This window comes from Quercus lobata, chromosome 11 (assembly GCF_001633185.2).
Source record: "Quercus lobata isolate SW786 chromosome 11, ValleyOak3.0 Primary Assembly, whole genome shotgun sequence".
Taxonomy (NCBI): Eukaryota; Viridiplantae; Streptophyta; class Magnoliopsida; order Fagales; family Fagaceae; genus Quercus; species Quercus lobata.
Genome location: NC_044914.1, coordinates 6,614,645 through 6,639,014, shown reverse-complemented (window position 1 = coordinate 6,639,014; position 24,370 = coordinate 6,614,645). Strand labels below are relative to the sequence as shown.

General features: G+C 30.9%; 1 protein-coding gene across 9 annotated transcripts; it reads left to right on the top strand.

Annotated features, from left to right (window-relative positions):
• The first annotated feature begins 687 nt into the window (after nt 1–687).
• Nucleotides 688–23,575, top strand: LOC115969439 (cyclic nucleotide-gated ion channel 1-like). 9 transcript variants are annotated; one of them, XM_031089090.1, is made up of 12 exons: nt 688–791; nt 1,817–1,873; nt 2,047–2,103; nt 7,472–7,610; nt 9,233–9,579; nt 10,703–10,785; nt 13,072–13,284; nt 16,775–17,058; nt 17,570–17,660; nt 19,268–19,341; nt 19,459–19,661; nt 22,897–23,575. In XM_031089090.1, the coding sequence occupies exons 4-11, from the start codon at nt 7,573–7,575 to the stop codon at nt 19,484–19,486; spliced, it is 1,158 nt and encodes a 385-aa protein (XP_030944950.1). In that variant the 5' UTR covers nt 688–791; nt 1,817–1,873; nt 2,047–2,103; nt 7,472–7,572; the 3' UTR covers nt 19,487–19,661; nt 22,897–23,575. The 9 variants fall into 9 exon arrangements, with proteins under 9 accessions (XP_030944950.1, XP_030944955.1, XP_030944956.1 ...); XM_031089095.1 differs by lacking the exon at nt 688–791 and adding an exon at nt 17,715–17,805 and having other exon boundaries at nt 1,043–1,873; nt 17,570–17,595; XM_031089096.1 differs by lacking the exon at nt 688–791 and adding an exon at nt 17,715–17,805 and having other exon boundaries at nt 1,043–1,873; nt 17,570–17,595; nt 19,144–19,341.
• The last annotated feature ends 795 nt before the right edge of the window (nt 23,576–24,370 follow it).

Genomic DNA, 24,370 nt, shown 5'->3' with positions numbered 1-24,370 from the left:
TGTGTTGGGGGATAATTCTTTAAAATATTTTAAAAATAAATAATATGAATGATAAAGTGGATGTTGCTTAAAATAATAGTGGAATTTTTTTTTCCCTTTAATGTGAGTAACATCTATATAATTGAGAAAAAAATTAAGGTTCTTTTTAGGTTAATTCTTGAGTCATATTAAAGATATTAGTAATTTAAATTTTAGGACACTTGTAGCAGCAAATGTTTTTTTTTTTTTTTTTTAAATGCAAAATGTTCTTCTTTAATGATTTGATGATGGTGGCTGAATTTAAGATTCCTGTAGCAACATTTAGAATTCATAATTTGATGATAATAGATTAATTTTATTCTATGAAAGATTATCGTCATGCAAATTTTTTTTTTTTGGGATATTATGTATGTCTATTGTGAATTAGACAATTTATGGATATATTAGAGTTGATAACTTTGTATTCAGTATATTTATAAATTATGATTATTGTATAAATACTATAACTTGGTCCCTCAGTTAAAAATCCTGGCTACACCCCTACACGTAAACCATATCACAAACGTATTTCTCAACAAAAAAAAGAAAAAAAGAAAAAGAAAAAGAAAAGTAAAGTGGTTTGCCTCTCCCACCTAACCATTAACGTGGCCAAAGGATATCCACCCACATTTATACTAAACTTTTTAAAAAGATTGTCCTCTCCTCTCCTTATCTAAAAAGTCTAAACAAATTGCTCAAATCTTTTTCTCTCACTCTGAAGAAGCAGTGGTTGAGCTGCAGTTTCCTCTCTTTCTCTGTTTCCTCCAAGCCTAGTTCGGCTCTTTGCCCAAATTAAGAGATATTTCTTATTTCATAATCATTTTCTCACATATTCTCTGTTACAATTTTTTTTTTTTCCAGATTCTCTGTTATAATTTGTTTTTTTTTTTTTTTTTTTTTAGATTTTAGTTCAAAATATTTTTGGCATAAAAGAAGTTTGAGGGTTTTCCTAATTTTTTTTAAGGGTAGATCAATAAAAAATTTTAAATTTATATAATATATATATATATATATTTTTTTTTTCCTTCGGGTCAGGGTGTTCTTGGGAACACCTTGAACCAAACGTGGCGTTGCCACTGTTAGGAATGAAGATATTTCATTTTTTTGACATTTATTTAGGAGTGTAATTGTAATGATATTTCTAAACCACCGTTATATTAGGAAATTATTGCTCTTTGCATAAAAATATCTCATAGGCTAAGGCATCTGATTTTGATTCTTTTCTTACTCTTGTTCACCCGAGATGTTTGTTTGCCTTCAGCATTATTATCCAGGCAGTTATTTTTTTATAAACATGCTAGAATTCGACTTATCATATAATTAATTTAACAAACATGCCTAAATATTGTAGATTAGGTGTCATCGCCTGTAATTGTAAGACTTGTTTTATTTCACTTAAGATTCTTGTAGGCATTTGGTGATTATATTTGGCAATAACTTCCTTAATGCATGTTTGGAGTATGTTTTCTTGAAGTTTTAGTTTGTGGACCTTGTGGTCATAGTATGTTTTCTCTAAGTTTTAGTTTGTGATCATACTTAATGAGCTATCTTTTTTGAGCATTGACCTTACTGGCTGATTTCAGTTTTTATTCACTTGTAATGTTGATACATGCAATCTACCATAATTATGAAATCCTGTTAGATTTCCCTTTTAAAGTCTCATGTTAGTATTCCTTGCACACGTATCAAGCATTCCCTTTATTTTTTTGCATTTCTTTTGTTGGAACACATTGTTTCCTTCGTCTTAAATCATATGATTTAGTTTAGGTTAATACTGATTTCATTTTGTTCTTTTCAGCTTGTAATGGTTGTTGACGACCGTGACCTGCAGTTCTACCACTGCCTTGATCTTGAGGTATCTCTCTCTGTTAGATTTCCCTTTTAAAGTCTCATGTTAGTATTCCTTGCACACGTATCAAGCATTCCCTTTATTTTTTTGCATTTCTTTTGTTGGAACACATTGTTTCCTTCGTCTTAAATCATATGATTTAGTTTAGGTTAATACTGATTTCATTTTGTTCTTTTCAGCTTGTAATGGTTGTTGACGCCCGTGACCTGCAGTTCTACCACTGCCTTGATCTTGAGGTATCTCTCTCTCTCTCTCTCTCTCTCTCTCTCTCTCTCTCTCTCTATATATATATATATATATATATACACACACACACACATAACTTATAGTAGGGCGAGTTTGGTTAAACTATTTGAAACTGAGCTTGAAAAAGTGGGGTTTTCAAAAAGTACAGTATGAAACTAGACTTTTTGAAAAAGTTGAGTTTTTGGCTAGTACTTATAAAAGTAGAGGTTTGAGTTGTAAATTACACAAGATATATATATATATATATATATATATATAAAAGAGAATTCTGTGTTTTAATTATCTCTCTTAATGTAACTTATGGACACAACTTTTTTACAAAAATTTCACAAAAAAGTCTATATGACAAGTTGTTAACCGTAGATAAAAAATAATAATATCGCTAGTAAGTCCAAATGAGAATCATTAACAACTTACTATGTAAAATTTATAATGAGATTGTTATGAAAATATTGTGTCAATAGCGCTATTTTTTTTTTTCTAAAGAAAATAGCACTAATTTAAAAAGTCTAGATATACAATAAAATGTGACAATATTTTCACAATATTATTTATTTTTAGTTGTGGTCAATCCAGTGTGCGTTTGGATTGGGCTTATTGCGTGTCTGCATTTTGAGTTTCACTTTTTTTTTTAATAAATTATTTTACTACAGTATTTTCAGTTTTCAGTTTTTAACAAAATAAATTGTATCCAAACAGATCTTTAGGCTATTGCATCTCTTACATATATGCTTGAGCTTTGCTTTCATCCAATTCTATTAAAATATTGCCATTAACTACGTAATTATTAAAGGAAGAATTTTTTATGAAAAATTGTTCACACGTAAAAAAATTTATAAAATATTTTTATTAATTTTGTAGATTTATTTTATGATTACTCATAATTTACTTCATTATAGTTCTAGCAAAAAATTGTCAAATAGTTTATATTAAAATCAAATCAAAAGTTGTTGAATAGGCTGCGGTACTGTATAACCAATTGACTGATACTTGCTACTGTCTACCTATATAATGAAAAACAATAAAATGAAATAAGAGCATCCACATCAATTGGTGGATAGTCTTTTTTAATACAAAAACTCCTCCATTTTACACATTTTGGTCAAAAAACCGCCCTCATCAGCTCAAGTAAAATTGTGTAAAGTCTTCTAAAAATTTTCATGGTTACTGTAGCTCTTCTATATATTTTTTTATATTTTTTCTCTCTCCTCTCTCTTGCCTTATCAGACCCTCTCTTACCCACTGATCAATGCCAAGAAGAAGAAGAAGCAGCCAACCATCACAACAACCCAGCAACGCTAACCGCTAAGCACCACCACTGCAACCCAATACCGGCAACCACCACCACAACAACATGGACACACCAAATCTAGATCCAAATTCATCAAACCCATATACAAATTCATATAAATAATCAAACCAAAATTGAAAAAAGAAGAAGGAGAAGAAGAAGAAAGAAAGAAGAAGATGCTGAAGAAGATGCCAAAATCACCATTTTCTCCACCCAAAATTTTTGCTTTCTTCGCCCAAAATCCCTGCCTTAATCAAACCCAACCCAAAATCATCATCTATAATAAAAGTATAAAACCCAAATTGTAAAAGAAGAAGAGGAAAGAAAAAGATTCTCAAAAAAAAAAAAAAAAAAAAAAAAAAAAAGAGAAGAAAGAGTGGCCGAGATAGAGATAAGAATAAGAAGAAGAAGAAGAAGAAGGGAAAGTGGGTGTATGCAGATAAAAAAGAAGGGTTGGTTGGGTTAGGTCGGAAATAATAAAAAAAAAGTAAGGAAAATATTATTTTAATAAAAATGTGTGTATAATAAATAAACTGATGTGTATGTTTTGTAAAAATGATGGTGCAAAATAGAAAAAAGTAAGTATTTTGTGTAAAATAGACGGAATCTTTTAGAAACACTGATGTGGTTGCTCTAAAGTTGCAATCTTGCAAAAATACATTCAAGTTGGCACGTTTTTTGAGGGTGAGTTGAATCAAGCTGTAAGGCACAAAGTTTACTTTAAAGTTACTTTGTCCATTATTTAGTCTCACATTAGAGCACTAGCATTGAAAAATGCTATGCTATACTATTATACCATCCCAAAAAACCACTTTATTACTTATACTATCCCATTTTACAATACCTCTCACATCCTAAAACTCTATTCTTATTAAAATATTATTATTTAATCTTTCTTTATTATTTCTTTTTAACAAATACTTTTTTTTTTTCAATTCCACTTTCCTAGGCTTTTCAACCGTTTTTTTTTTTTTCCTCAGCCTCCCTCAACCTCTAGCACCGGTTCATCTCACAGAACCACACGACCCGTCAACAGAGCCACACACACAAACCATCAAACCAGAGCCAACAACGGCCACCACACCCACCACCCAAGCCACCGATCAGAAACCACACCGCCGATTTGAAACCACAACCAAAAACACTGGACCTAAGCCAAAAACAACCAAAAACCAGCCCCAAAAACACTGGTCACAGCCAAAAACCACAACCACCACACCCATGCCGTCACCCAAGACCCAAACCCCGGACCCAACCACGACCCACAACCCCTTTAAGCACAAAAACCACAACAACAACCAAAAACGACAACCAAAAACACCTGACCCACGCCAAAAACAACCAAAAACCACAACCAAAAACACCGGTCACAGCCAAAAACCCACTTCAGCCCACTCCGATCTCCGATCTCTGTGACCCACGCCATGACCCACTCCGATCTCCGTGACCCACAACTCACCTCAGCCATACCCACCACTTCTTTTAAGCCCCGGTCATAGCCAAAAAAAAAAAAAAAAAAAAAAAAAAAAGATGAGAAAGAGATGGATGATGTTTGGGTTTGAAACAGGAAAGAGCAGATGAGCGGTGACCGGTGCTTGAAGAGCAGATGAGCCGATGAGAAAGAGAGAATGAAGAGAACGGAGCGATGACCGGTGCTTGAGAGAATGAAGAGAACAGAGCAGTGACCGGTGCTTGAAGAGCAGATGAGCCGATGAGAAAGAGAGAATGAAGAGAACGGAGAGAGCAGATGAGAAAGAGAGAATGAAGAGAGAGAAGATAACAGAATTTATGGGAGGAGAGAGAAATTATGGGTTGATTAATATATATATATATATATATATATATTTTACAATTGTGCTACAGTACAATTGTAAAGATACAATTGTACTGTAGCACAATTGTATAATTTTTTACCATTTCTGTGTTTAGCATCCTTTGATGCAACACATTTTGAACCATAAAATGCTAAAAAGGACCTAAATATGGCATTAGCATTTTTCAATGCTAGTGCTCTTAGAGTCTCCGGCAATCACTTGACATAAACGGACAAAAGAAAATAGCTTAAAAATAGACTGTCAAAAGTGTTTGGTAAATAAACTTAAAAATATGTATTTTGTTATTTGAAAACATTTGTAGAAATAGATGTAGGTAAAAAAGTATATGAAAATACGTATAATATTATTTAAAACTAAAAACATGTATTTAAAATCATATACCAAACAGCCCCTAGAATTTTGGAGATTTGGATCCATTGGAATAGGTTGAATACCTCTTAAATCACTCATAAAAAGTTTGAATTTTTTTTTTTTTAATGTTTATGTTTTACTTTTGGTAACTTTTAGGGTTAGTTTGTTATCGTTATTTAAATAACAATTTTAAGTATTTAACGAATATTACACATTTTTTTACCAATACGTATTTTCAAAAAATACAAATGACATTATTAGAAATCTCTTACTAAACAGGCCTTAACTTTTTAAATATTATGCCTAATATTAAAAGTAACTTTTTTAACTTTTGATCATAACCATTTAAAAAGAAATTGTATGGTGCAATTGATCTCAATCCCAATTCTAGTATCTATATATAATTTTGGTTCACAGTTTATTTTATTTCCGTAACTGTTAATTTGATTTATTTTATTTTTAAAGGAAAATTCTATTAAAATAGTGTGAAATTTGGGTTAATACCAATTAGGTTTAAATTTTTTCAATTTGGTCTTTAAAGTCAACTTAATCTCTAAATATTTAAAATTTATTATGGCTTTTGAGTGGAGTTTGTGGTGTGCTTTTGTGTTAGACCATTTTTTCCTCTCTTGTGTGTGTGTGTTTGTTTCTCAATAAAAAAAAAAGTCTATTAGTTATTTTTCTCAACTATCTTAGGGCCTAAGTTGGCTTTTGGGGATCAAATTGACCAGTTTTGAAAATTTTTAGATCTGATTGGCATTAGTCCAAATCTTAAGGTATATTAATGGAATATATTTTATTTTTAATTTGCAATCAAGTAGGTCCTTACCATCAACTAACTAACAAAAAATATTTTTGTGGTTAGGTCCTGCATTGTTAGCACTTGAAATAATTATAAAAAAAAAACTTATTGAAAATATTACGAAGTGTAATTAAGTTTTCATTTTTTTTACCATTATTTTTTTTGTTAGGAAATAGCGACTTAAAATTTTATTCAAAAAGTCTTCTCATAAAATAAAATTTCATAATTATTAATGTGATATATTGTAATTAGTATATAATAAAAAAATGTATCAATAATATATCATTTTAAAAGTGATTTTGCTTTAATCACACCTCGCTACCTTAACAAATTTTGAAAAATATCATATGTCCTTAATAAGTTTTAACATTGTTTATTTTCATTTCCGCCATATGTACAACACTACCATATTTAGTTAGCTGATTTTACTTTGGAAGAAAGGAGACGTGTCCTTTTGGGGTCCTCCCCCTTGGCCCATACGCTTTGATGAGGGGGTGCCTCCACCAGAAAGACCTGATGATTTCTCAGAACAAATTGAATTTTTATCGGTTGATGAGAGTTAGAAAAATTGAGTTCTTATTGGTTGGAGAAGAAGACTATGCTAAAGAAAGACTAGACCATTGTCCAATGTCCATGGACCATGGTCCACATTACACACACTACTAGTCTGAGCAGATGGAGTTGACCGGGTCTTCCTTTATTAAAAAAAAAAAAAAAAAAAAAAAAAAAAAAAAAAAAAAAAAAAGACTAGATTAAATAGGACAACATTCGAAGACTATTGACCACTGTGAATGGCTCTCACACTTCACACGCTAGTACTAGACAACATTAGCAGCCTGGATTGACCAATAGCAGCCAGGATTTGCTCTTGCTTATTATTACTTGCATCTGCCTCTGAGCACTCTTAAAATCCCATTACAAAGCCAACTTCTGCCACTATATGCATTGCTCCACCTTCTCCCACTTCACACGCTTGTTACCCCATTTGGTGAAAATCTTTTGCTTCTCTCGAGGAAAAAACATAAGAAAAAGAAAAAGAAATTTGCCTTGTTTGTCTAATCTGTTTCCCATTTCTCCAGGGATCAAGATTCAGATTTTCCTGTTTAAGTTGGCTGGGTATACACATAGTTTAAAGGCTGATTCTTTATTTTGGACATCGTTTCCTTGATAAGCTTTAGTTATGAATTCTCGTTCACATCAGCGAGGGAATAGTACGAGGTTAGTTTCCTTAGCTCTTGACATCATTTTTTTTACCTCATCTATTGTGTCTTTAATATCTACTCAAAATACTGTTAATCCTTTCAAATTAATTAATCATATTTAGTTAATTATTATTCTTTTTTGCCTCTTTTTATGTTCTAACAATAACACTTGTCTTTTTTTTTACTAGTCTAACATATTTCTAAATTGGTTACTATTAAGCATCCATTTGGGATGAGCTGAAAAATTCAGTTTCTTTACGGTTTTAACTTATTTTTGCTACTATTTATAGATCTCACTGCACTTTTTGATATTTTTTATGGGTCCAATTGATGCAGCCCACTTTTGCTATATTTTAATGGTAAATTTAGCATTTTAGCAAAATGCCTACACCAATACTAATGCTTAAGTGTAGGATATGTGGTCGAAAAAAATACCAAGTAGACAATGATATTGCTACTCATTGGTGCACTTACTTTTTGTTATTTGAAAGATTAAAAAATAACTAAAATACTTTGTAGTGGGCTTTGGGGTTGTGGCTGCCTTTATATGTTTTTATTATTATTTTGTGAAGTGGTGTCCAAAAGTTGGTAAGTTAGGGTATGTTTAGTAGCGGTGATTAAGTATTGTTGTTCAAAATGATGTAAAAATTGTGGTTTAAAAATATTGTGAACACACGTGTTTAAAATACTCACAATGCAAAAAATGTGTTTGGTATTATATTTAAATAATATATTTTAAAATATGAAAAAAATATAATTGTATGTTTGGTATGTGTATGTGTTTTTTTTTTTTTTTTTGAAGTGATAAAAAATACTATTTTATTTAAGGTGAGAGAAAAAAAAAAGAATAAGAGAAGAGAGAAGGACAAAGTGATGAGCCAATGGGAGAAAAGAAAGAAAAAAGAAAGAGTGGTCTTGTCAATGGGTCCCACAATTGTTAACTTATTTACAAAAAGACCATTCAACAACATCAATTAAAAACTAAAAACTGATATAGATGGATTTTGAAAATACATATTTTAAACATCCTAAATTAAGAACTATGGCTCAAACACTCTTAATAAAAAATAAAAAAAACTCTTGCCAAGTATACCTTTCTTTTTGGGGCCTACAATTTTTAGCGTTTAAACATTAAAAACGGTTGTTTGAGCTTACATACATTAGTTTAATGTTTTACTATTATTCAATTTTTTTAGTTACAATGAACAGTTATAAAATTATTTATTTAATTATTTATATAATTTTATAATTATTAATTAATTATTTATTTACTTATGCATCATTGGTTTGACCATTGATTTGACTTTGATCCTACCATAAAACTAAGAGCCATTTTCTATCCCGATACTTTGACCAGACCATTTTTTAAAACTATGGGCACAATAGTCAAATATTTTAAATGGACTCTAGTTTCTCCTTTCTCCTTTCACACCACCATAGAATCGAATGGATGAATAGATGTAGTTACTTCAGCTAGTTAGAGTTGGGCTCTCCAATATTGACATTCCACTGAAAAGCCATTAAGAAAACCGCCAGTGGGGAGGGGGGCAATTTATGGTTTTGTATTTTTGGGGTTCTTCTGCATCGTACATAAGAGTCATATAAACTAATTTTATGTTTGCCATGCTTTTTGTTTAGGATAAATGATACCGAAGAGCAGGCTCCCGAGGTTGGCAGAGTTGCATTTCTATGGGATTGGAAAATAATAATTATATTGGTGCACATGATCGCATTATCACTGGAACCCTTGTTCTTGTACGGTCTCATGATCAATGAATACAAGAAATGCGTTGAGGTAGACAGAAAGTTGGGGATCACAGCTATAGTTTCGCGATCTTTGCTTGATATCAGTTGCCTAGTGATGCGATTTCATACTGGGTTTTTAGGCAACCAATTACGGATATATACAAGAAATAAGTTACACGCAGAAAGAAAAGGAGCCGCGTCAAGACCAACCGATTCCTCCCACTCAACACCTGTTAAAGGTAAATATCAACATAATTACATGCTATCTAAATTGTAATCTACCTAGTCAAAATGAACCTAGTTAAATAATAATAACAACATAAGAAAAAATAATAATGATAATGATATCAACAATCCAAACTACAGCCCCCAGTTTTTTTACTAAATATTTATTCTAAGTTGCTTTCTTGATCTTATATATGTTGCATGTACAGGTGTCCACGTGTGTGTTTTTTCTTCTTCAAAATTTTGATGTATTGGTAGTAAATATGAAGTACACACACATATATATAATTTTTTTTTTAATAAAAATTATTCACCATTTCTTTTTGAATGGTACCAAATGGTTGATAGTGATTTAAAGATAAAGATCTACCCAACTTGTTTATAAGGTGATTGTACTTATGCATACTAGTTACTCTTATAGAAATGATTGTTTAAAGGACTACTTGATTTTGTTCATTGAAAAGAAAATTACCTTGAATTTAATATAGAAATTATATCATAAATGATTTCCTGTATTTAAAAGACTTTCAAATTTCATTTTGATAAATGACTGATTGAAATGCATTGAGTAATAATTATTTGTTTTTTCGTTTATTTATATAGTGTTATATTGAATTGATACTAGTTTTATTTTTTTCATAGTATTTAGTAATGCATCTTATGTGTATTTGGGACTAGCTTATAAGCTAGCATCTTGCTTTTTAGTGTCGTTTAGGACAACTTATTTAACTTTTTGCAGAAAGTGTGTTAAAATATACTTACACTTTAAAAAAGTAAGGGGAAAAAAAAGGTTTTACAAAGCTGTAAAAAAAAAAAAAAACTAAAAAACAAAAAGCTAGCTTTAAGCTAATCCCAAACACAGTCTAAAAGATTGTTTGGGATGAGTCGAAATTTTTAGCTTATTTGCAATTTTAGCTACTATTCATGAGTTTCATTGTACTTTTTAATACTATTCATGGGTCCTATTGTACTATTCAACTTATTTTTCAACTTTTTTTTTTTCAGCAAAAAGTTTTTAACATTAGCTAAATAAACTATTCCCAAATGAACCCTAAGTATATTTTTAATTCTTAATTAAAAAAATAATTATTTATAATTTGGCTCCTCCAAAACTAAAATCCCGGTTCCTTTACGCAGATAAGCGGCAAACAGATCTCAGAAAATGTATCTTGCATCGACACTTTCTATTTGACATTTTAGTTTTTCTTCCCATCCCACAGGTAATGGAGTAGACTAGAGCTAAATTCTTGGTTGCAAAATACTTTTTTCACATCTTCTTGTAGTTTGGGACTAACAAAAGCACATTCATGTAAACGGAAATTTAACGACACAAAAATGTAACATAGTTCAACAAATCACATGTTTTCATTCACATGCGACAACAATTAAAATTTATTATCAATGATAAATATTACACATTTGATATGTTTTTATGCACCCCACTTACGAACTTACAAATATCAATGCACTCACAATCCTTTAAAAAACACAAATTAACCTAAATCTCATTAAGCTCAAAACAAATTCTCAAATATTTTATTGGGAAAAAGAGTCAATTAATAGATATAACACACAACAGACTATTTCCTTGCCCTCTGTTTGTTCAAATTCAATGGAAGCTTCAAATAAATTAGCCAAGAACTATTTCCTTGCCCTTCCCCTAGAATCCACTCTGGGTTGAAGGAGCAGCCAGTCACTTCCTGAGCAGCTGAAAGCATAAAATTTAGCAACAACCTAGAATCAAAATACCAATTTCTCATTGGATATTTTGTATATCTAAATAAGTTGTAGTACAAGTTTGATCCCACTTTGGTAATGGAATAATGTCGTTTAATTCCACTTTGCAAGTTGAAAAGTGTTATTATCTCTTTAGAGGAGATAGTGTGAAAGAAATGATCGAAAATCAAGTGGAAAATGCATTTATAATGTTTGGATAGATGTTGAGTTGATTGAAATTGTGTTTTCGAATGATTGAACATCTAACAAATGTCTTACGAGAGTTTTTGTCCGAAACTCGATAGACACCCATTGACCAAATGTTTTATGAGATTATGCAATTTCTTTTCAGAGAGTTATTGCCAAGAGTTGCACCATTTCATATTTAAACATTTATGAATATTTGGAGATTGTTTTTACCACCTTTTTAGCCCTTATAACATTTTATTTCTGAATTTTCATGGTCTATATATAATGTATAAACTCTCATTATTCTCCCTAACAAAAAATTTTAGAAACACTAGGTATTCTCCAAAGTTGCAATTTGTAAAACCCAATAGGATTGGTTGTATGTTGGGGGCAAGTTTACAATAACCCTTTGGTCATAGTATGGGGGAAAATAGTATCTAAGGAAAGCAATTTGGTCATACCTCCAAGCCATTGCAGTGGAGTTGAGCTTGATATTGAGGCAGCAGATTCAACAGTTCTTTAGTAGTTTTTTGCGTCTTCAATATATTCTGTTTGTTTATGAATATGAACACACTTAAACTAAGACTCAAATACATAAAATGTGCGTTTTGATTCAGATTATGCCAAAATACAAAAATATGACCCAAACAGTAGTCAATGTGTTCACCCATACAAATTGTTAAATATTAGCATAGAGATATGTTATACCATGTTATGTATGCTAGAGTAGATGCGGAAGGGGAAGCATAGCAGAGGAACACCGAGAACACGAGGATTACGTGGTTCAGCCTTGACGGCCTACATCCATGGAGGAATCCCTTAAGGGCTACATCTTTATTATATGAGAGTGTAGTACAATAATTTCTCTGTGTTACAATGAACCCTAACATGAGTATATATAGGCGACTAAACCCTAGACTACTAGTACAAGTAAGAATGGGCTTGGGCCTATTACATTGGGCTAATATGTCTAATATATACCTCTAACACAAATAAACAAAAAATCACACTCCTGTATCTTTCGACCAAAAATCCAATAAGATATCTGTCAACCTCCAAAAACAATCACGTTTTTTGCGTATGTTTCAATTCTTTAATTACTTATTAATAGCAGTGCCTAGATACCGCTCTAACACATTATAAGTTTGTTTTAATTCGAATTACGCCAACGTACAAAAATATGATATCTGTATCTTTTGACCACAAAAATAAACAAAAAATCATGCACCTGTATCTTTTGACCACAAAACCAATAAGATATCTTTCAACCTCTAAACATAATCACTTTTTTTTTTTTTTTTGCATATATTTAATTCTTAATTACTTATTAATTGCGGTGCCTACCTACGGCTATAACACCTAATTTTTAATGGACAAATAATACTAATTCTTTTATAAGGAAAACTAAATTATTTCTTTGACAAATAAAACATTTTTCTTCCACAACAAAAGGGTTCAAATAAAATAATTATTAGTTTAAAGCAGAAATTTGATGCAATTTCTTATACGCCCATACTATCTTCTTTGAATTAACATTGTCCTACACATAATTAGATTTTATTCAGCGCCTCTAATCATGGAACTACTTGTAATTTGTTCAGGTGGTAATGTTATGCTTACTCTTAGACGTGAGAGCCATGAAATCTTTAAAAACATTACAGATCTTAAACATTTTTATTTTCTTCCAATATTGGCCAAGACTTTTTCAAATTTACCTACCAAGGAAGGATCTGGGATCAAATCATGAGATACTTGGTGAAAGGCTATGGGACCTAGATCTACCGGATTTCTTTCTATACATCATTTCCGGCCATGTAAGTTTGATTGTGTAGAAATTTCATATTCATTAAATTTAATCTTGGCAAGTGTGCAAGTGTTGAACCCATCTCTCTCTCTCTCTCTCTCTCTCTAAGAGAGAGATGGGTTCCTTTTTTTTTTTTAGGAGTTGGGTTAAAGTTAGATCATATATAACTATGGGTAGAACTTAGGTATAGTATTTAAGTACTGTTACTTAGGTTCCCTCTTAAAATTAAGTAGTTTCATATCTTAAGAGATCAGAATCACATGTGGTCAAGACCGATTTCATGTAAGTGCACCATTGTTGTTCATAGTGCGCCTATGCTCAAAGCTCGAAGCCCCAATCTGTCAAAGCTTTGCAAGGCCAAAAAATAGATCATTGAATGAAGCAAACCTTGTGCATGTTTTTTTGGAGCTTTTTAAAGAAGAATAAAGCATGCATAGGCACATTTTTATTTTATTTTATTGCTAAAAAAGATAATGGATCATCAAAATTAATTGTTTGATCCTAAAAGAAATAACATGGACCAATGATTTACTACACAACTATTATCTTTAGGGTGTTATATTACACAAATTATTTTTTTATTTATGTGTCATAAGATAGGTTAATTTACAATTCTTGTGCTTCTTGATCTTTGACTTTTAGATGTATGTTGATTGAACCACATACATCATTTGATTATAACTATCATGGTTATGTACTTTTATAAAGCACAAGAGAAATATAGAAAATATTATGTATAAAACTATTACTAGATTATTATGATATTGACCATTGATAATTGTTTTCAATTTACTATATAAAAGTTTTAAGAATTGAAATAACTTAAGTAAAAATTGAATTTACAAACATTATACAATTGACTTCCCTAATAGGTAAAAAATAGAAATTTTGGGCTATTATTATTTTTTGGAAAAAGTTTAGCTACAAAATTGGAGGTAAATTTTGACAAATCCACAATTGGATTATATTTTCTTCTTACACCCTCCTTGCTTGCAAAATTTCTAGAAAATTAAAGATTAATAGTTATATCATCAATAAATTGTTTAAATTGCAAGTTTTTATAGTTTAAAATTGTGCATAAAATATGTATGTTTTTAGACCCCTTAAAACACAACCAAATTAATCTAATAAATTAGCCAAGTGATTACTTAGTCAAATTTCAGATCTAGGTTAATACAAATATATCATATCACTGTATAGTGCGGAAAATAAAGAACACAAAAATATGATAACTCAGGAAATCAAATCGGTAAAAACATGGGGAGGATTTAACCTAGCTATCCTCAAGGTAAACTTGAATTCACTATGAAAGAATTGAAATTTACACAATAGCGACTTAGACTATTAACATCCTATTGCTACTTCGAGTAGGAAACTTACTACCACGACCACGTGATAGCTCCGAGTCCACAGACTACTTCTTTTTTGGATTCACAGCAAGTACAAGCACTCCCGCTTGTGTATCTTTAAACTCTTGTTGCAGCAACTGAATCAATCACTAAGTTTTTGACATAATCTTGAATCTTGAAAACCCTAAGTACGTGTGAAGGCAAACACCTCTTGATTTCACAAAAGATTCACACACACAGCATAAGGAGCAATAAAAAAAGTGGCTACGGTTTTCCCTTTTATACTTAAGACAACATAAAACTCTACACGTCAAACGGCCTTGGACTGAGTTGGAAAAATCTGCAAAAAAACATTCTACACTAGCTTCGATCGATCGAGTCTAATTCTCGATCAATCGAGCTAGGCAGATTTACATAATAAATCGTGTAGCTACTCGATTTTACATACAATCACATACTTTGAGCAAGTCTAAACAAGACTAAAACGTTTTGATCATGGTTTGTCAACAATACAAATTGAAGTTCTAATACATTAAACTTAAAGTCTTAGAACTTAACAAAATATAAGCTTATAAATCATAAAGTAAATAATATCTAATTGACACAAATTTGATATGTATTAAGAGCATAAAGAATATGCAATCCAATTGTTAGATTTTTAAAATATGTAGTAATGTTAATTTTTTTTAGCTAAACTTTGTCCTTAATATGTTATGAATATTTCTATTAGAAGTTATGAAATATTATATTTGAAAATTGTGCGCTTCACTTCAATCAAGCACGCTTGTTGTGCTTAGGCTCCAAGAGGCTTATGTGCTTAAGTGTGCTTGACGCTTTTACCAACATTGAAGTGCACTTTACCTTTAAACTGTTTTTTTTTTTTTTTAATTAATTTTTATATATATATATATCTTTTAATCCGGTGATCTGATTAATGCTCATGAACTATCTTTTTGATTTTTGTAACCTCATGATTTGTTTTTTGAAAAGTATTTAGAGATTAAAAGGTCAAAGTCACAGTCTTGCCTTGGAGAAATGAGATGGTGATGATATGCAAATGTAATGCAAGTGAAGTTAAATTAGAGGTTTAAAATGGGGTGTATACACTTGTATCTTTGAGATGTATTTAAAGTCCAAGACATATGCCCTGGACGACTGATGAAGATCTACAAGGTTTGAAATCTCAATACGTAGTCTACACATAATTGATCAATTGAGATGTTGACAAATAGCTTTCTAGATTTGATCGATCAAGAATCCTGCATATAGAGGACATGAACTTAGACTTTTGGAGAGCTAAGGATTGTATATCTAGGGTTAGGGTTAACCAATTCCTCTCAAAGCATCACCCAGTGATCAAGGATTCAAGACTTAGTGATCAAGTTGAAGTTGCTGCAATAAGAACACAGTCAAGTTGCTATGAAGAATCTTCAAAAGGTTCTTGAATTTGCAAGCTGAACGGTCATGTGAAATAGAGTTCATGATAGAAGAGTCAATGGTCATGGAGTTGAGTATAGTCATGCAACTAAGTAGTACATGAGGTAGCAATAGATTTATAGTGAAGTATATTTTAAAACTTTCATTCTATTATAGTGGCTCTGTTTCCTGGAGGGTTGGTAGTAAACTCCCAGAGAGGTTTTTGTATATATGGTTTTTTCTTTGTAACTATATTGTCAATGTTATTTATTTTCTACAATTCGTTATTTTGCGATATGGTTGCATACTGTGATAAGGAAAATTATTAAGTATTCCTGGAGTACCATAAATGCGTACTCCCTCCTTCTCTCACATGAATGGTGGGTCTCACCATGAATTTAATTAGTAGGACCCATCATTCATGTGAGAGGAGGGAATAAGCATTTATGGTATTCCGAGAGTATACAATAATTTTCCCTGTGGGTAAATCACAAACAATATTACTCGAGCATAATTGGCTAATTAAGGAAACTTGGCATTAATACTGGAATTCAGTGTATTACTTCTTTCCTTTTTTTAAATCTTTTAACTAAATTAAGTAGTTTCATATCTTTTGAATTCTCTTCTCTTCTTCTTTTTTCTTTTAATTATTATCGTTTTAGTTGAAATTGTTATTACATTTGGTTATAATATCTACAAAATTTACTGATGTTAAATGATTTGCTCGTCTTTTAGGTATTAGGAGCCTCTTGGTATTGTTTCTCTATTCAACGAACTGTGGCTTGCTGGGACATGGCGTGTGAAAATCATGGTGGATGTGTCCGAAATTCTTTTTATTATTGTGACCACAACTTTGGCTATCACTCCGTTTTAGATGATTTTTGCCCTAAAAATATGCCAAATGCGGGGCTCTTTGATTTTGGAGTATTTCTCGATGCTCATCAGTCTGATATCTTAGAGTCCAAAAATATTCCACAAAAAATATTCTACTGTTTCTGTTGGGGCATGCGAAATCTGAGGTTTGCACATATTAGACTATGTACAATTCCATATGAAGCTTTTTTTATTTTTTTGAGAAGATCAATATTAAGCTATTTCAATGCATTAAATTTGTTTTTTGCTTACATTACGGACTAAAAGAGTTACTATTAGTTTCCTAGGTGGTATATACCATAGCATTTATCCACTATGGAGACTTGGATTTCGTGCTCAACATACAGACCTCTATACTTGATGTTAAAACTGTTACCCTGGTAGATATGTATCAGCAGAGTGGCTCAGGACTTCTCTGATTGCCAAAAGCATTGTCCTTGCTCTACGTCTTGCATATTAGGATTGGAGGGCCTAAAACCTATACTCGTTACCTAGTGGATTCATGCATGCGCACACGCGCGCGCACACAGAGATATATATATATATATATATATATTCTCTAAATTTATTCATTCCCTATAAATTTTTGTAAATTCATTGTAGTTATAAATTTTGAAGATTAGCATCTCATACATTATAGTTGTGCCACTTTTGCAGTTCTTTTGGTTCAAACCTCCGACCAAGTAAGAATGTAGGGGAAAACTGCTTTGCACTTTGCATTACTATCGTTGGCTTGTTTCTATTTCAGGTGTGAATCCAATTCTTCTATTTATTTTATTTTTATTGTGTGCCACTTTTGCAGTTCTTTTGGTTCAAACCTCCGACCAAGTAAGAATGTAGGGGAAAACTGCTTTGCACTTTGCATTACTATCGTTGGCTTGTTTCTATTTCAGGTGTGAATCCAATTCTTCTATTTATTTTATTTTTATTATGTTATTTTTTATTTAATGTTAGGCTCTTAGTTGTACAATTATAAAGCAGAGAGACAGTGGTTTCTAAATAGAAAGAATGAAACACCATAATTTTCCAAGTAATATACTAATCATCCTACTATATTATTACATTGATACGATTGTAAATCTCATAATGCTATTTTTATATTTCTGTCATTTGTTGTTGCTGCTCTCGTTTTTACTATTGTTGTTAATTGTTAATTTTTATTGAAAGAAATATATTTTATATATAAAAAATATTAGATCTGATTTTTTATTAGGAAAAATGGAATATTTCATGGAAACACTAGACCTGTTGTTTTTATTAAAGAAAAAAAAATGATTTTTATAAAAAAGATTCAGATCTGGTTTTTGATATGCAAAAGAGAATGATCTTGAAAGTGAATTTCCAGATCTGATTTTTTATATGAAAAAGAAATACTTTTTCAAAGGAAATTTCAAATCTGATTTTTAATCATGAACATATAACATCTTTATGAAATTATATTCATATATGGTTTTTAATATGTAAATGTAAAATGTGACTTTTTGAAGGTGGGATATGCTTTTATTCCTAGAATTTTAAGAAATGTGTTGTAAAAAAAAAAAAAAAAAAATATATATATATATATATATATATAGTAAAGACTCTTTTTTTAAAATTATATAGTAAGGACTTGGCCACAAATTTGACATTCTTTTATCTCATATTTTTTCTTTTTTAGTGTTGTCGCTAGAGAAACATTGAGTTTGAATTATATTAGATGGCTTGTATTTTAGACTTAATTTAGACATGCTTATTTTTCCAACTTTCATATTTATTTTATGGCTCCTCAAATTTATTTTAATATATAATTTTTTTATTTAACATGTGGTTTGAATGCTAACTCATTAGTTGAACCAATGACCAAATGACCCAACTCTTAGACTAGGTTAATGTCCTATCAAAATTTAATAATTATCCCATCGCATGAGTTTGGATGTTTAGTAAAGTAGATGAAATTGTCTTGGAATTCTTCTCTTCAAACATAACCATCTAGGAATCACACAACATTTATTGTCATTGGTCTACCCAAATACCTTGGGACCTCATACTATTTACTCCTATTATTTTGGTCTTTATCAAAGATTCTATTTTTTTTTTTTTAAATTCCAAGACCAATCTAATTTTATTATGCCATCAAACCTTCTCTTTTTTCTTTTTTTCGAGAGAGATATTACTAAGCTACACTTCTCAATTTTAGGGTAACGAGTGTTTTTTTTTTTTCTTTTTTTTCATTCGTGGATCTCCCACTTAAGATGTGTTTGGGACAACTTTCTCCAAAAAAGAAGTGTTTGGAACAATGAGATGTATGCTTGTAAAAATGTAGTAAATTGTAAGATATGCCGAAGTTAACTTAGTAGCATAAGTGGGCCGGGACAGATATACTTGCAGCGGTGGATATCTTCAAAATCAACTGCAGAACTTGAGCAAAAAAAAAAAATCAATTGCAGAAGGTGCGTTCTAGTACAACTTTTTTCTTTTAAGTATTAACTTTTTTTTCCAAGTATAACTTTTTTAAAAATCCTAGATTTTCCTTTTCAAAAACTAAAAAGATAAGTTGTACCAAACAGCTGCAAAAAGAAAAGAAGAAAGCATTAACTTGTGGATTGAAAATAAAGAGCTCCAGACAGAAACAAGCAGTGAAATTATTAAGATCGTGCAAAAGAAATTTCACAAAGAAGAAGATATTTATGTGGAGATCCTGATCTCTGAACTTCCTTCGCAACTTCAAAGGGATGTCAAGAAGCAAATCTGCTTTAATCCACTAAAGAATGTGAGTTTCTTCACCTCTATAAATTGAAGGATTATATTCTCATAAGTGGTAGCTCCATATGTAACTCAGGGTGGTAACTCAGGGTGGTCACAGGACTACCCACTTGCAAAAAAAAAAAAAATATATATATATATATACACACACACATATATATATACACACACAACTAACCTATTTTGACTACCTTAATAAAAATATTGACCACCCTAACTTGAGAATTACAAAAATTTTGATTCAATAAAAATAAGAGTAATGCTACATTCACAACATTTTTATAATAATTTTACAATAAATTTTATGTGATAAGCGGAAAGTGGTTTCTAATTCTAATTTGAGTCCAACATTAATATCACTTTTTAACCCAATAATAACAAATTGGTGCATACGATTTTTTTTTTTTTTTTTAATGTTATAAATGTAGCATTATTCCAAAAATAATTTTGGCTTCCCAAACATAATTCTTAACCCCTAAAAAAAAAAAAAAAAAGGAGAAAGCCCAAATAACAACAAAAATAACCCAAACAAAAACAATACTAGATCAAACAACAACTAGTAAACAAATTATTCAACAAAAAAAAAAACTATTCAAAAAGAAAAAATAAAAATAATCATTCAAATTTGTAATTCTTTCAACTTATTTGATAAAAATAATAATTTCATAGGTTTTTTGGCAGTGCCGATAGTTATGCTTTTTTTGGTTTTGCAATCGCAATAATTTTGCTATTCTTAGTAAACTAGCTCGTAGTTGTAACAAATATCATTCATTTTTCTTTCTTTTTTCTATTATCATTTCAATTCTCTTACTTTATTACTCTAATTTTAGCATTCTCAATTCCCACTTTATTTCTTATTAGTAAATTTCTTTCTTTTTCTCTTTGTTAGTAGGAAAAAATTGTAATAATTCATGTATTTTCATGTTTTTTTTTTTGTTTTTTTTTTTTTTTTTTTTTTTTTTTTTGATGTTGATATATTCAAGTTATCTCTTTATTAAATCTTATATAATTTAATTTTCTTAGTGATGACTCTAAAAAATTTCCTAGAGCTGGCACTGATACGAACATCTTGTTTTATAAATGATACGAGCATCTTGCATACCTTTATTATCTACAAAAGTTAGAAAAAGTTTTTGTCCAATATGTATTGAAATATTTATTTATATATTTATTTTTAATGTCGAGATCAATATTATTTTGTTGAATAAGTGTTTGACAAGTGTACGAGGCGTGTCTGCGTTTGATACATATCAAATATTGGAATACCCACTCTAGAGGTGCCTATACCAGATATATACATACATGCGTATTCTTACTAGGACAAAGTTTGTCTACAACCTAGTTTACAAAAATATGTATTAAATTTTTCGTATATTTTTTTATTGAATGTGAATTTTAAAAATCAAACTGTTGAATTTCATGTACTTTATGTTTTTAACACACATATCAAATTTCATTCGAATATAATGTTTTTACTATTCGATTAATAAACTAACTTTTTATGCATAATTTTATATCACAAATGCTTAAAATTTAAACATTTCACTGATGACATATCTATCAATTTTTGATATTCTTCAGATTTTGCAAACATGAAGAATATAATTAGAACATCCAATCTAAAGTTTGATTTTCAAAATTCGCACCCAATAAAAAGATATCATTGGAGTTTGAAAAATTTTCTTTCCAAATTAGTTTGGATTTAGAATCTCATTTTTTTTTTCTCCCATATATGTGTTTGTTTCTTAATAAATAAATAAATAAAAGACTTCTTGGTCTTCTTCAATGATGCATGTCATTGTCACAATATCCTTACAAATAATAAAAAAAGTTTGCCTTAAATTCTCTCTCTCTCTCTCTCTCATTATCATTTTCTTAACAATATATAATTTTCATCTCGTGTGATTTGAATATAAATTTTGACAGTTCTTTTCTAATTAGACCATTCGCATCAAAGGAGCTAAAAATTTTAACTTTGAGCAACTCAAAAACCTATTTTATTTATTTTAATATCTTACTTTACAATATGCCCTTCATTAAAGTCTCATTTTTTTTTACCACTTTATATAAATATTCGTCTTTTATTCTTAGTCTCTCCTCTTTCTCTATCTTCTATTCTTCTCCTCCATCTCTTTCTCTTCCCTACTCTGCCGCCCATACCCACTGCCACCATCTACCACCACCACTGTTTTAAAAAAAAAAAAACATAAAACAAGAACCCACAACCCACTGCCAGCCGCCACCACCACCACCATCGAAAAAAAAAAAAAAAAAACCATTTAACTTCAACCAGAAAAGAAAAAAAAAAAAAAAAAAAAAAAAAAAAAAAAACAACCCGTTGGAGGAAAAAAAATCTTCAACCACAAACAAGAAAACAAGCAACTTGCTAGAAAAAAAAAAAAAAAAAAAAAAAAAAAAAAAAAAAAAACCCACAAACTTCAACCACAACCACTGCCAGCCACCACCATCGAAGAAAAAAAAAAAAAACCCACAAAAGTTCAACCATCATGAACCCACCATAACCCATTCCAAAATCAACCCAACCACAAATCCATGAACCCACAGTCACCCATAATCACGATTGAACCACCGAGACCCACAGCCACAATTAGAACCACCATAACCCACAACACAGCCAAGAGAGTGAGAGACGAGAGAAAATGAGAGATGAGAGGATATTGGAGAGTGAGAGATGAGAGGAATAAAAAAAATAAGGAAATGAAGGAGATGGTAGAATAAAGACATTGGGTTTGAGAGGGAGGAGAATAAAGAGAGAAATGTTGGGGAGAGTGAGAAAGAAATGAATTTTTAATTGTAGGAAGAGAGACGGTAGTATAAAAAATTGAGTTTTATGTTTAAGTTGATGCCACAGTGAGCTATTATAGATAACAGCTTATTGTAGTTAAAAGCTAAAAATTTTAGATGTAGTAACTTTGATGCAACTTGATTTTCATGATTTGAGTTGTTAAAATAACTTTTTAGCTTTTTTCATATTTTTTCTGTGAATGCTTTTAGTTTGTAAAATTGTTAATTTTGTACTAGATAAAAGGGATAACATAAAAATTAATGGTTGCAGCTCTATAGTGATATATATATAACTCTAAACTTTATTTGGCGTCGATTAATATATTAAAAAAAATTAGTCTATAAAACACTTTTATTTTACTTGTTAAAAAAGCTTCTTTTTTTTTTTTGGTTAGGAAATGGATTTGCACTTCAACTAATATTTTTTTCTTGCTCAGCTCCTGAACAAAAAAAAGAATAGCTTGGCTAATCCTGGGCATAAAAATTTGTTGTGTGACATCTGCAACTCTCTCAAGCCAGTGTACTACAACGAGCAATGCTACATTGTTCGGGAGGGAGAACCTATGGATGCGGTATTCTTGATTACAGAGGGCAGTGCATGGGCCTTTCCAAGCAGCAGTAATGGTGAAGGAACAGGAACTGCTTCCGGACGTGCTAAGCGTCTTAAAGCAGGTGACTTCTTTGGAGAAGAACTTTTTGAATTGGTTAGGGAACCTTACTCCACCAACATGTTCAATCTACCCGAAGTTCCCATTTACTCAAAATCTCTCAAAACCCATACAAAAGTGGAAGCCTTTGCTCTAATGGCCAACGACCTTGCATCGGTGGTTGAAGAAAAACTTCTGAATCCAGCAGAGCCTGATGATATTGTTGAATGCCCAAAGTGTTGGTGCTTAAAGAAAACGCCAGAATTTAGCAGTGCCTGACACTGTTGTTGCAAAGAAATGGTTTGTACTGATGTCTTTGTATTACGTTTGTTTTTCTAGTGATGGAGGTGCTACTTGTTTGGACATCGGATTCTCAATGATAATGGTAAAATTAGGAAAAAGACGTCTGAAATAATAAACAGTTTGATGCACGCAATTAAATTCAGTAAGGATTGTGTTTAGAACCTTATATTTACACCTTTTGATTCAAACTAGCTTGTAACCGTGTGATGAATTTGGATATCTCTATGATAGTGAAAGCTCAATTAGTGTGAAAACACTAATACTTGTTCAGACCCCAATTTTAAAATTACGGCTAGGTTACTTTTACTCTAACTTATCAAAGTGCGGAATAAGAGTAAATATGCGCAATAAACTGATAACACTACTCTAAACCATATTCAACCACAATGAACAATAAAAGAAAAGCTTAAAGAGTAGAGAAGAGAGGTGCAAACACAAGATAACATCAAGACGTGTTATTAAGGAGGAAACCGAAAAACCTTTCCGCGATTCTGCAAGTCGAAATCGATCCACTAGTGAATAAGTTAGAGTACACAAATAACAAAAGACTTTCCAAGCCTAGTCTATCCCATGTATTTAAGTCCTCCAAGCTCCTGCTACCAACGGAGTTCTCGGAGTCTTGTCTTTATTAGCATTCCAGATCTCGCAATTTAGTTCGATTGCATCCATCACTTAATAGCTCCTTCCAATACTTCCCAAAGGTACCAAAATTTAACTCAATACTTAGATTGAGTGAGGTAAGTGTTTGGGCTAAGCACCTCTCAAGGATGTAGAGATGGAGAGATAGGAGTAGAGGAAAACCAAGAGAAAATGTGTAGATGATTGTGGGCATAACAATCTCTAACTCTCAAGTGTTTTTGCTAGGGTTCTCTTTCTGAAAAGCACTCCTTACATTTCGTGGGTAATGAGAGTATATATAGTCTGGGTAAAGAATTTGGTAAAGCATTTTTTCTTTTTGTCA

Excerpts from the sequence above, each read along its gene's own strand:
- LOC115969439 (XM_031089090.1), top strand. The coding sequence starts at position 7,573 with ATGAATTCTCGTTCACATCAGCGAGGGAATAGTACGAG. Across the intron at positions 13,285-16,774 it reads TATACATCATTTCCGGCCAT|GTATTAGGAGCCTCTTGGTA; the intron begins GTAAGTTTGATT and ends CTCGTCTTTTAG. Across the intron at positions 17,661-19,267 it reads TTGGCTTGTTTCTATTTCAG|ATATACTTGCAGCGGTGGAT; the intron begins GTGTGAATCCAA and ends GGGCCGGGACAG.